This window comes from Coffea eugenioides, chromosome 9 (genome assembly GCF_003713205.1).
Source record: "Coffea eugenioides isolate CCC68of chromosome 9, Ceug_1.0, whole genome shotgun sequence".
Taxonomy (NCBI): domain Eukaryota; kingdom Viridiplantae; phylum Streptophyta; class Magnoliopsida; order Gentianales; family Rubiaceae; genus Coffea; species Coffea eugenioides.
The window spans coordinates 1,459,986-1,473,682 of record NC_040043.1 but is presented as its reverse complement, the minus strand read 5'-3'; the positions used below and the strand labels follow the sequence as shown (position 1 = coordinate 1,473,682).

At 35.2% G+C, this 13,697-nt stretch overlaps 1 protein-coding gene across 1 annotated transcript; it reads right to left on the bottom strand.

Moving 5' to 3' along the window:
• Positions 1 to 674: 674 nt before the first annotated feature.
• On the bottom strand, positions 675 to 5,218 carry LOC113783235 (MDIS1-interacting receptor like kinase 1-like). The gene is made up of 3 exons (XM_027329311.1): positions 4,447 to 5,218; positions 4,090 to 4,161; positions 675 to 1,006 (listed from the first exon to the last, which is right to left on the bottom strand). Exons 1-3 carry the CDS (start codon positions 5,216 to 5,218, stop codon positions 675 to 677), a joined length of 1,176 nt encoding a protein of 391 aa, XP_027185112.1.
• Positions 5,219 to 13,697: the final 8,479 nt, after the last annotated feature.

The window sequence follows — 13,697 nt, the reverse complement described above, 5'->3', positions numbered from 1 at the left end:
TTGCTTGGCAAAAGGAACTTGCAGATCCAACACGCTATGAATGCCGCAATATAGGTCTCCTTTCTTAGAGACCCTGGGATACCCAGGGTGTCAAAAGGGACATTGAAGTCATTCGTATCGGCAAGGTCGTAAGGCTCCACGCTTCCAGAAGGGTTGTAAGTCATTTTTGGTTTAGATGTGGTCTTCCTTCTATTCGCTCTATTCGGAGGAGCCCTATACCTAGCCTCTCCTTTGAACCAGAAGCGAATCCAGTCCTTCATCCATACCCCTTGATCATTCGTCCAAAGGTAGTAGTAGGCGGAAAAGAGGTGCCTGCAACTCTCGGGAAGAAGTGGCTTCCCTTCTTTGTCACGAGTGAGGAGCTCCCGCGCCGAAGGAACAATTTCGTCAAAAAACGTACCATCGATTGAAAGGCCACCAAGTCGATAAAGGTCCCAAAGTGTGATGGACAACTCCCCAACGGGCGTATGAAATGTGTTCGTCGAGGGACACCAATATTTGAAGAAGGCTCGCAAGATATTTTCACAGCGGTCGTAGGAGTATCTCGACGCATAGACGGCTTCAAATATACCAGCGCGTGTGAGTATGTCTTTATACCTTCCAAGCATGTTCTCAGCCCACTCCCAATAATGGGAGGTGAAGCACGCCTCACCGAAGAAGGACAATGGGGTTTTTCATGTAGCTTTGTCAACATTGAATCCCACGAACGGAAGCGTGAATTTGGCTATTTCTGGATCTCCATTGTGAAGTGACGAGTTTAATACGACCACTTCTTCTTCCCTCGAGGTAGTGGAGAAAGTCGATGGTGCCACCACTTCCTTAGAACACTTGCTAGTCCAATTTTCGGGATGAAAGCATCCTTCAAGAGGTATAAAAGATTCGGCGAGCGCCCCAACAGCTGGTTTATACACATGTAGCGACAAGCTCTTTGATTGAGGCCCTCCCCTTTCATCCGTCAATGAGATATGGGGCAATGGCGTGGCATAGTCCTTGATTTGCATGCTTGCTGAAATTATGTAAGAGAAAATATTAGGTGACGAAAGGAAGTCCTTACAAGACCTTGGTAATTAAATTACCTAATTGGTTGCTTTCTTCAAATCCCCGAAATGGTTCCAAGCTCCTTTTCAGGCACGAGGTGGGTTGTTTACAAGAGAGCAAGTTGGTAAAGTTGGGATATTGGCATGGGCTGGTGCAAAAAAAAAAAAAAAAATTGCTCAAATATCATATTTTAGTGTTAAGAAGAAAAGGGGGGGTTCAAATATTATATTTGGTATTACTCTAGTAAATGAGCAAAACCAAAAAAACCAAAAACAAAAAAAACAAAACAAAAAAAAACAAAACAAAAAAAAACAAACAACAAAGCAAAGCAAAAAAAAAAAAAAAACTCTTTTGCTCAAATATCATATTTAGTGTTAAGAAAAAAGGGGGGGTTCAAATATTATATTTGGTATTATCTTAGTAAATGAGCAAAAAAAAAACAAAAACAAAAACAAAAACCAAAAAACCAAAAAAAAACCAAAAAAAAAAAACACAAAACAAAAAGAAGCAAAAACAAAACAAAAAAAAATGGTACGAAAATTGAACTTTCAGCTCTGAGGAATAACTCAAAAAATATATATATATTTTGACCTGAGCTTCATTCTCAAATAATATTTTGAGAAATTGTTTAGTAAAATCGTGGGGCTCTAAGCGTCTCAAGCTTCTTGTAATAATTAAATGTTGCAAGTAAAGAAGAAAGAAAAAAAGGGAAGCCGCAAGTACCTGATGACGGCTGACTCTGGCGCAGCGGCAATTTGATGATGCAGCTGGGAGAAATCTTGCAAAGTGATGTTGGAGCTAGGCAATTGGCAGAGGACAAAGTCAATCGGCAATATTCGTACTTCAGCCAATTTGATGATGCGGCTGGGGGAAAACTTGCAAAGTGGTATTGGAGCTAGGCAATTGGCAGAGGACAAAGTCAGTCGGCAATATTTGTACTTCAGCCAATTTGATGATATGGCAATTGGTAAAGCTAGGCACGGCTATTTATAGGAGAGGGTTAGTGTGAATCTGAGCCGAGGAGGGAGTTTTCTTCTGCACGAACTTGTGAGAAAGTCGAGTCCTTTTCAGAATCAACTTTATTGATTCGAAGCCAATTTGTCAGAAGACCTCGCAGACTGCACCGGCTAAGCAATTTGCTATGGGAAAGAATTCCAATTCGGCTTAGGGAGTAAGCACTCACATTTGGTATAAGGAAGGACTTGTGGGCCACGGGAGAGTCATGTTGGGAATTGGAGTCATTGCATGCGGCAGGATAGCTACTTCATTGGACTTATGGTATAGCTATGGCATAGACATTGCAGGGAAACATTTTTGGTCTTGGAAATTTGAAGCGTTGGCCCCGCCAAATGATGCATGCAGCCGTGGAACTTAAAATGCCTTGCATTGACCATCTTATGATTGATTCAAAGGTCATGGCATTACAAAGCCTTAAGTAAATCCATCCGTAGGCTTTATGCCAATAGTAGACACAAGGTATAAGTTAATCCGGCCTCGGGACTAATTGGTGGTATTTCATATTGGAAATTAATTGGGAATTGAGATCATTAAAGGATATATTGGTGGTATTTCACGTGGAGTTTGGGGCCACTAAGTCATTGGACTTTACTTGAAGATCACTAAGCCACTAAATCTCCAAGTTTAGTCTATTTATGGACTCATTTGAAAATTAATTCCGACCATGCTCTCAAAAAAAAATGTCGAAACTTGCCCGTTCAAATCTTGCTTCAATCTTCAGCATTCACGAACAAGTTTCGAGGGGGCATTTGTAGACAATGGAATTTTAATTAAATTCTAAAATTACCATTGGTCTATAAATTATTTTATGGCTTATTTTTATCCAATTGGATATTGCCATATGTCATGTACACTTGGAAATTTTGGTTACTAAATGGCCAATTATATTTTTTCACGTGTCAAGTTGAGGTGTTCCAAAGCAATTCAAATTGCAGGGATATCTCCACCAACCAAATCATATCATATCACATATTTATTGGATAAATATCTAAATATTTATTCCTTATTAAAGGGATAATATTTAGAGTTGTTTAATCCAAGTATATTTCTTATATACTGCAATGGCCTGGCCAGTCAAACGGCGCCACGTCACGTGTCCCCACGGGTTTGGCCAATCGAGGAATTACTTATCTCTTTGTTAATAAATATGAAATGAAGAGATAATATTTGGCTAGTACAGTCCTAATATGACTGCACGTCTTGCAAGACAAGTAAGTGGTACGCAGGTCTTCAATCTCTACCCCTTGCCACAGCTATAAATAGAGGTCTTTCAACCAAATCAAGGACACACAGGCACAGACATACAGAGATACACACCAGAAGGCATCTCATACACTCAAGTGGTGAAGTTCCAAACTACGAAGATTTGGGTCTTCAAGCTCTTCAGGTCTTCCATATAGCAAGGCTTGAGCTTCCAAATATTTTCAAGTTCTTCAAATCTTCCATATCAAGATTTGAAAGAATCGGTGGTTGATCCAAGAATAAGCTGCGAAGCCCTTGGATTGGTGTTCGAGGAGAAGAATCGAAGGAAACTCTCCATAAGTTCGAGAAACTTCCAGAGATTGTACCCCCATATTTTTCTAAATTTATATATCATATATTTGTCGTGTATTTTTCTTGTCGTTTTGCAGACTTGAAATTTTTATCGCGTACAACTACCTGTGAATTTGTTATCAAACAACATTAGAACAAGAAGTTTTGAAGAATTTGAGAATGACTCCGGTATATCTCCACCAAAGTAGTTATTATTGAGATAAAGTTTTTCTAAATTGGGAAGCCAATAAAAAACTGCTGATGGAAAATTCCCTGAAAGCTGATTTCCTGTGAGCGACGTCAATTTTACCCTGGAGAGGTTGAAGATCTCAATTGGTATGGAAGCAATCAAGTTATTCCACCCTATGTTGAGTGTTTCCAGTTTATATAAATTGCTGATCTCTCGCGGTATCACCCCCGCGGGAAATGCAAGAATTTATATATAATATTCTTACCATTAGACCGTGTGAGTGTATTTTGTGTAATTACATATTCCCGTACCTGTCAGGTGGTTTTCAGCTAAGTCCAAGAATTGGAGCATGGTTGAATTTCCAAGCTGTTTTGGAATTTCACCTGCAAAATGTAAAAATTATGGATTTGAGATCCACATCTTTGATGGAACTTGAAAATGAATATTAACTTTAACAAGAGACAAATAGAGGAAAAGAAAAGATGGTGGCAATTGTTAGGTCATGAGTTCAAACTTGGATATACTATTATATATAATGATAATAGAAGCAACCAAAGAAATCTATATAGCTGCTATATATACGCAAGCCATGGAAATTCTGAAGAAGTAAAAGGATGACAAGTCATCTAACTCTACTTGCTCCATAGACCCATAAATTAATATCTTACCTACTAATTTGTTCCTGGAGAAGTATATTAGCTCAAGTTTCTTCAGCTTCCCAAGTTGTTTTGGTATGGTTCCACTAAACTTGTTGAACGAAAAGGACACAACCTGAAGTTCTGAACACTGGACTAAGCTTGATTGTATTGGACCACTCAATTCATTCTTTGATAGGGCAATGACTCTTAGTCTCGGAAGATGGGCACACATATAATTTGGAAGACTTCCAGATAAGCGATTATCTCCCAACGAAATCATTTCCAGTGAGGAAATGTTGAAGATCTCTCCCGGAATGTTACCTTCAAGAGAGTTGTTTGAAAGGTATAAACTTCTCAGATTTGACATGTTCGAAATGGAAGGCGGGATTAGGCCAGTGAAACTGTTGTCTCTGAGGGACAAGTATTGAAGTTTAGGAAATGAACCACTCCACTCAGGAATTTCTCCAGAAAGTCTGTTATAGCCTAAATCAAGTACCTTTAGTCGGCGCAACCGAGGAAATTCATTCGGCAATCCTCCATGGAAACTGTTCCTACTCGTATTAAGACAAACAAGAAATGGCAGGTTTCCTAGGTGTGATGGTAAGATGCCGGTAAGCCCCAAGTGCGAAATGTCTAGGGCGGTCACTCTGTGATGACGAGAGCCATAGGTAACTCCAATCCAGTCACAAACAGAAGAGGAAACAGACCAGTTTTTTGCCAAGATTTGTATAGGGTCAACTGAAATGTGACTTATCAGGACAAGAAGAGATGATTGATCATTTCTTATGTTGGTTGATACCATGGCTAAGCAATGTGGAAGAAAACATAACAAGAGAAGTTCAAGATGGATATTGCAAAGAATTCTCCTCATGACTCTAAGAGCGGAAGAAGTGAAAAATAGTATAATGCAGTGGCCTCGGTACATTATTTATTGAGATTCATTGAAGTGTACTATTTGATTTAGATGACAATTGGCAAATCATGTGATTAAATGCATTGTGAAGTAATATTCAAATAATTCAGCCAAAAGGCGTCAAACGCAGTTCATGATATTTTCTTTGCAAGTTGTCCTGGTAACTGGCATAAAACTACTCAGTCTAGTCTTCAGAATTGTTCATTCATCCTTGGTTGTTCGTCTTATTAAGAGTATGTTTGATAAAATTGAGATTTGAAAACTGAAATTCGAAATCTAAAATTTGAAGCCTGAATACATTAAATTATTGAATTATTAAGTATTAAATCTAATACATTTGAGTACATATCACTTTCAGTGATAAATGAATAGCTTATCACTTAGTTTGAAAACAAGTTTTGTTTAGAAAATTCAGTATCACTTAATTAATTCAAATATTTAATTTTTTATTATCAAATAATATGAATATATTAAAATTTGAATCTATTAAATTTAATTGCTGAACTAACCTAAATCATAGAATCTATATACTTTACCACATATGAGTTTGACTTTGGCCGAGATATTTGTGAACTAGGATCTAGTAAAAGCTGTCTAATGATTGACATCTTTCCTAGCCTAGTTTGCATAGGCTCTCTGTTGGCAAGCGAATGCATTGTCCTTCTGAGCAATGATCCTTAGATGGAAAAGTTAATGTCGTAGATGACAACTAGGAGTAACCCCAATCCCTCCTTACTTAAGATAAATTACATATAACCCCCTTAAGATTTTGTATAATATCAGATGATCCCTTAAGGTTTCAAAATTATCACAAAACTACCCTATAGTTTTACGTAAAGTGAAAAATGGACAGAATACATAATCAGTTAGGCAATTAGACCACACATACTCTAAAAGGGCATTTGATAAAATCAAAATATCTACTTAACCCCTATAGTTTGTATAAATATCCATTTTACCACATGTAATTTTTACATTTATTCATATAATCCCCCAATGATTTTGTACAAAATAGCTAAGTCATCATTTGATTTAATATTTAAATAAAGACACTACTGATATTTCAAACTAATGACATTACATAGATTATTTTTCATTAAATTTTCAACTTATATGAAATCATAGGGGGTGAAATAGATAGTTTAAAACATTAGAAAAGTTATGTGACAGTAGATGAAATCACAGGGAAAATTATTATTATTAACTTACTTATTACTTAATTAGTGTTGGTAATTAGGGGTGGGCAAAATTATCCGCTAACCCGAAAACCCATCATATCCGATCTGATCAAATCCGAAAATTAGGATATCCAATTTTTATTATTTGATCGGGTCAAAAGATGGTCGGGTACCAGCTAAAATGTGGGGTGGGTTAAGGTAACATAATTAAAAACCCGCGGGTACCCGATCCGCCCTGCATATATATTTTTTATTTTTATACACACACTATAAAATAATAAGTTAGAACTAAATAAGTAATTTTATTGAACAAATTGCATTACAAATATGAGAGACTATAGTTTATTTACAAGATTCATTTGTAAAGGTCATGATCTTATATTTTATAGAAAAAAGTTTAATTAATGTGGAACATATATATTAAAAATTGTGCTACTTATTTCAAACTTTTATTGATTTTGAATTCTTTTAATTTTTTTCTTTTATCTTATAATCTCTTCACATGCTTGTTTCTTGGTGGGAAACCTTTTTTTTAAAAAAAAAAAATTTATTCAATCTTAGATGAATATGTAAAATATAAAATTAAATTGGTATAAATTATTTTTTTAAAAAAATTAAATAATAAATGGGGCGGGACGGGTACCCGCTGACCCGACCCTATCTCAGTGGGTTTGGGTACCCGATTATAGGATACCCGCTGATATGCGGGACGGGTAAGGGTCATAAAATGACTGACCTGCAAGGTGGGAGTCGGGTCAGTCAAATGATGAATGGGGCGGATACCTGACCCACGCCTACCCCTGTTGGTAATCTTATAGTCTTTCCAGTAGTTGAAAAAAATCAAGAAGAGAACCCATAAGAACGTTAATTGATTGTGTTATATGACTTAAACTACTCCTCATGATCGTGCATTTATTATTATTAGATGGCTGCTAAACTTCGAATGAACATGCATTTATTATTAGGGAAAAATGCACTTTTCATCCCTAATGTTTAAGGTGTTAACCAATTTCATCCCTAAAGTTTCATGCAAAACACATTTTATCCTTGTAATTTTATAATTTTGATTAATTTCATCCTTCAAGTTTTACGCAAACACATTTCATCCTCATAATTTCCTAAATTTGGCTAATTGAGGACAACTGGTAGATTGTCAAGCAATTTGAATGGGATAGCGTCACTTGATCACGGCATGCCTATTAGGTAAAAAAAAAATTGGATCAACAAAAAGCTCAAAAATCTTTTCTTAATTCACTTTCTCATTTTAATACAAAAAAAACTAAGAAATTTTTAGCCACAATTACTTTCTTTTTAATCACAATTGAATAAGAAGATCCAAAGAAAATGAAGTCAGTGGGAAAGAAACAATCCCACTATAGCCAATTGAAGAAAAGACCCAATACAACTAATTGGAGAAAAATATTAATGCAAAAGAATGAATGGTTTGAATTGTCATTTATTTGCAAAATTTTGTTTTGTTGCATCATATACTTGTTTTTCAATCATCTATTTATCTTTCAATCTATTTATTTAGTTTCAAATATATCATATCACAATTTAAAGGGAAAAAAAAGAGATAGTCTCCTATCCAAAAACACTTGTTGTTATTTCTATACATTAATCAATAATTGAATTAAGTATTAATAATACAATTATTAATGGGACATGTGATGATATTATGCCTAAATTTGTTAACAATCCTTTAATTGTCTTTAATTGGTAGGAATTGTAAAACTATGAGGATGAAATGTGTTCTACATAAACTTTAGGGACAAAATTGGTCAAAATCACAAAATTATGAGGATGAAATGTGTTTTCTATGAAACTTTAGGGACGAAATTAGTGAACACCTTAAACATTGGGGATGAAAAGTGCATTTTTCCCTTTATTATTATTAGATGGCGGCTCATGTGTGGGAATAGTCTTTTTTAATGCTGTAGGGAAATAGCTAATTTCATCCCTCAACTTTTTACTTGTGTCGATTTGGTCCCTAACCTTTAATTTTGACCCATTTGATACCTGAACTTAATATGCAAGTCCAATTAAGGTTCTCTGCAGCAGCGCCGCCACCACTGCAACCCATCTAACACAATTTAAGACCAACTATACAAGGGCATATTTGGAACGTCACTTGAGGGGTTGTAATAAAATGAAGTAAAATGTATTTTTACATTAGACAAAACTCGGAAAAAACCTAAAAGATTAAAAATGACTTCTACCAAAATGACTTCCAGCAAAGATACTGTTGCAGTTTCTCATATTCATGTGTGTTTGCGGGTTCATAGGCAATTGGATTAGTCGGACAACTTCATGGATGGTAATTATCAATGCTGAAGTACAGGAAAACAGAAGCTGCTGATTGATATTTGCTCTGTTTTGTTGCTGAACTGGTGGCTTCCATGCTGGAACTGCCATATCATATTTTTCTGGAATGGTTATTGAAGCTCAGGCTCCTTTTTACTGTCAATTCATGTAATAGGGTAGAAACTAGTTTTTTGGTCACTAGAAATTTGCTTCTTTTTGCTCAGCCTCAGTTTTGTTGGAAATTTGAAAGAGTTTTGGGATTAATGTTGGTCACTTGTGTTTTGGATGGTATGGATTATGAAAGACACCATAAGTGTTACACTCTTATTCAAGTGCAAATGCAATGAAAATGGCTGTTGAATTAAGTATTTGTTTTGCTGAATCAATCAGTGCAACTTCTAAATTCCACAATCAGGCAAACTTCTGCCACATTTTCCGCGCATTATATACTACTTATTTACATCAGAAAGTGCATGCATTTCGTCTATCATTTCTACGATCAATGCTTGATAGTAGATATCAAATCAAAAATTTTGAGAACTAAGTGGCTCAACTTTCACATTCAACATTTAAGTTCATAATCAAACAGCTCTCTACTCTAAACTTTTACACATCCAAAACACCTTGGCGACAACATAAGCAAAATATCCATAAAAAGACCAAGACTAGTGCAGCATTTTCAATTCCAAACTTAAATGTTTTTTTGTCTTGCGTTGCCAACAAGTAGAATAATTATACCTGGCAATTGGGCGGGTTGGGTGGGTTGATACTGAGTTTTCACTTAAATGAATTATACCCAACCCGCCCAACTTTAGATTGGGTCAATTTTGAGTTGGGTCATCCCAAATCCATTATCCAAATATGACCCAATATATTAATGAATAGATTTTGATATATAAATTCTCTCAAATACATTTTTACATACAAAAAAAAATTATACACACATAAACACATTTTCACACACTAAAACACTTTCATAGATACAAGGACACACTCACTTCTTAAGTTCTTTAGAAATACATAATTTTTATACACTAAAATACACACTCCTATACTTTTACAAAGGGAAAATTCTACTTTTCGTCCTTAAACTTTGAGTTAGGGACACATTTCGTCCCCAAACTTTTAGACATACCATATTTAATACATGAATTAATTATTTCAGGCCACATTTAGTCCAAAAATGATAAAATATTCAATTTAGACGGAGAGGAACAAGTTGAAAAATGTGGAAAAATGTGAGCATCACAAACTTTGGGCCACATTTTTCCCATCTGCGTAGGTGTGATACCGGTAAGACCCATGTTTGAAATGTTTAATGCTATCACTCTCCGATGACGAGAACCACAAGTGACTCCAATCCACTCACATACAGAAGTACTACTAGACCAGTTTTTCTGCAAGGTTTGATGAGGCTGTATAAGGTGAGCTCTCAAGGCAAGAAGAGCAGATTGATCAGTGGTAATGTTGGCTGTAGAAATGGCCAAGGAATTAGCTGAAAGAAAACATAGCAACAGAAGCACAAGAAAGAAACGGTAGTTGAATTTCCCATAGTTTATATTTTTGCAATATGATGGAAGGGGAAAGACGACCATCACATTATATAGGGACCAGATATTGGGACACTATGCTACAATTTATTTACACTGCCCATAATTCAATTCCATCTTATTCTGACTAGAGCTGCAAACGAGTCGAATCGAATCGAATTTTGGCCTAATCAAGCCGAGTCTTGATTCAATTTTACCAAATTCAAACTCGATCTCGAACTCAACAAATTTTCAATATAAAACTTAAGTTCGAACTCGACCTCAAGTTCGAGCTTAGTTGAGCTTGAAATCGAGCTTACTCGAACTTAAAAAATAAAAATAATTATTTTATTTTTTAAAAGTGAATAAAATAGCTATTTTTCTTAATAAATAAAAAAAATATTAAAGATATATATATAATTTCACTATTTAAAAAATTATATATATATATATATATACACGAACTAGCTCGCAAATTAATAAGCTAAGTTTTTCTATACTCGACTCAAGTTCAATAGGTCAACTTGGTCAGTTCAACCTCAACTCGGGCTTAATGTTGATCAAACTCAGGTCAAGGTTTGACCAAACTGGCTCATGGGTGACTTTATTCGTTTGCAATCCTAATTCTGACTTATTTACACGAAAGGACAAATTTGTTTGAAATGAAATTTATGAGGCCCATCCAACAAACATAGATATGGTTTGGTTGACTTGCTAACTTTATCTAAATTTGATCGCAATTGGCCATATTGACCGATGTTGCATTTTCTATATATATATGTGTGTGTGTGTGTGTGTAGAAAACGCAAAACCAATGTTATTAATGAGCTAGACCGATGTTGAATTTGTCATGCTGATTAGATTTCCGCTGGAGTCTTCTGACCAATTCAATTTCTGGTGTCTCTGGATTATGAGTTCACATCTTTGTCACCCGTATTCCGTGTAAACTAACAATTCCGCTTTAGTTGCATAAAAAAACTAGGATTAATTTCAATCACAACTCAAACATCCATTCTTAGCAAGCACAGCAGATGTTTCATAACAGGTTCCATTTTTTGCCTAGTTTAGTATCTTTTCCATCTTAGCGAGTCACAGGATCTCATGGATCATTTGAATAAATCCTGAACTTTAAGACTGAATTTGTGAACTTTTAATGCTAGGGAGTTTAAATAAGATTTGTTTCAGTTGCTGCATCTGACGCATGTAGGAGTTTCCACGGTCAAATGATACAACTAAGATAGTTGTGGTAAACGGAACACGCAACTCAGAATAATTGCGACAAACGACCGGAGCCTCAAGGCATCCAGGCTTCAACCCCACATACGTAAAAATTAGTATTGGTGTTCCTAACCACGAGTCTTTGAGAGAGCTGAAGAAGTCAAGATAGATTGATCAGTACAAAGATGGAAGGGATGAGATGAAAGCTATTTTTTAGAGTACAACATTTTTATAACCGGTCCTATACTATGGGGAGGGGGATGGAGATGGAGATGGATCCAACTAAACTATTGAGAATTTGAAAGGAACTAAACTACCTCCAAAAATATTCTAGGAAATCTTGGACGGGAAATTAATGCAAGCAACAAACAAGAAGGGACAAAGTCCCGCCGCCCTGATGGTCGAACTGAGTTAGCTCAGTTGGTTGAGATGAATGCTATGTGTGTGGAAGGAGTGGTAGACAATTTTGTAACATTACCTCAATTTAGGAAATAGTTATGAAGCCACAAGCGAATTGTGGATGTCTGGTCACCAAGTTGAGTTATGAAAATAGTGTGAATTTTGTGGCTGTAATAGTATAATGCGCCAACTTATAATCAAAAACCTGATTGCACTATTTTTATAACTAAACTTGCTACTAAGGTTCCATTTGATAAAACTAAATCTGAATTTTGAAGTTTGAATTCTAAAATTTGAATATTGAAATAATTAATTTGCTGAATTTTAAGTACTGAAAAGAAATATACAAATGTCTGAATTTTAATGTTAAACCCATTTATACTGTTTGATAAACATTTATAACTGAATGCCTAATAAGTTAAATTTGATAATTTTGCCCTTATATCTTTTCATCCAAAAAGAAATAGAACCTATGATTTAATTAGCTTAAAATTGTTAGGTATGAAAATGACAATATTTATTTTTAAATCAAATTAATATAAAAGATGAAATATATTATATGAGGAGTATGGAGAAGATGTGAAAGTCATTGAAAAGGGAGAAAAGAGAAATAGAAAACCCTTAGATAGAAAATATCAAGTTGTTTAATTAGATAAGAATTTTGAACATAATTAACAAACAAAAATAGATTCGGTAGATAAGATAAAGTAGTTGAAACAATTCTATTAATTCTTATCAGAATTAAGCATTCAGTTAGGAGGTTAGTGTTTAGTTAACACAGCTTAACATTCTTCATTTGGTGCCAACTTTTTCTTTTGAAAATGTCGAAACATATATAATTTCTAGGCATCTTTTATTTGTTTCATTTTTATTTTCTTCTGGGTCGAATTATGAATGCCTAAAGGTATAGCTCTCATCTAATTCAAACATGCAACTACTGGGATTTGATCAAAGGCTAGTGGCCACAAAAATATCTTAGAGCTCTGTCGCACCAGTCAACTCCCACCTGGTGTGGTGTATAAGAAAAAGTATAGCGATTTCTTTTTGATTTTTTTTAATATTTTTTGTTGGGGTAGATTGTCTAAATGAACACTTCTCATTTGATTCAAATATCCAGCTATAGGGCTTTGATTAAAAGCCCAAGTGACCAATAAAAGTCTCTTAGTTGGCTCAGTTGATGAGACTGGCCACTTTCTCAATAATAGTCGAGTTTTGAAGTTTTGCTGTCAATGTGGTGAGAGATGTGTTGGTCAGTGGGCAATCTATAATGGTCCCAAAGATATATTCTGATGCGTGGTGCTGACAAATGATGTTTAATTCAATATTATGTTTAATTGATGTGTGTTATTTGATAGAGATGGCAAATGGAGAACTTCGGGTAGTTCTCTAGTTTATTTTGAAGTAGGAAATATATTGGTTTTCTCTGGAACATGTACTCCTTTCATTTCATTTTTGCTGTCTCAGACTTTGCTTAAAGCTGATGGAATTTGGAAGTTACGACTTCATTTAAAATTGAAATCCAACAGTGAAACTTTTTGTGATGTAGGAAAAAGGACGAGGACATTTCTATCACTCAGAAGCCAGATGTCCAAGTTACAAGAAGAAAGGAGTTCCATATCCAACATCTGGCCGTAAGATAGCATTGGTGAAATTTACTGTGATGAGGTTCTCCAGGGATGTAGGCAATGGTATTGATAATTGATAAAATGCTAATTCTACTGCTAGTCATTTTACCGATCT

Excerpts from the sequence above, each read along its gene's own strand:
- LOC113783235 (XM_027329311.1), bottom strand. The coding sequence starts at position 5,218 with ATGGTATCAACCAACATAAGAAATGATCAATCATCTCTTCTTGTCCTG. Across the intron at positions 4,162-4,446 it reads CTCCAGGAACAAATTAGTAG|GTGAAATTCCAAAACAGCTT; the intron begins GTAAGATATTAA and ends TACATTTTGCAG. Across the intron at positions 1,007-4,089 it reads AGCTGAAAACCACCTGACAG|CAAGCATGCAAATCAAGGAC; the intron begins GTACGGGAATAT and ends ACATAATTTCAG.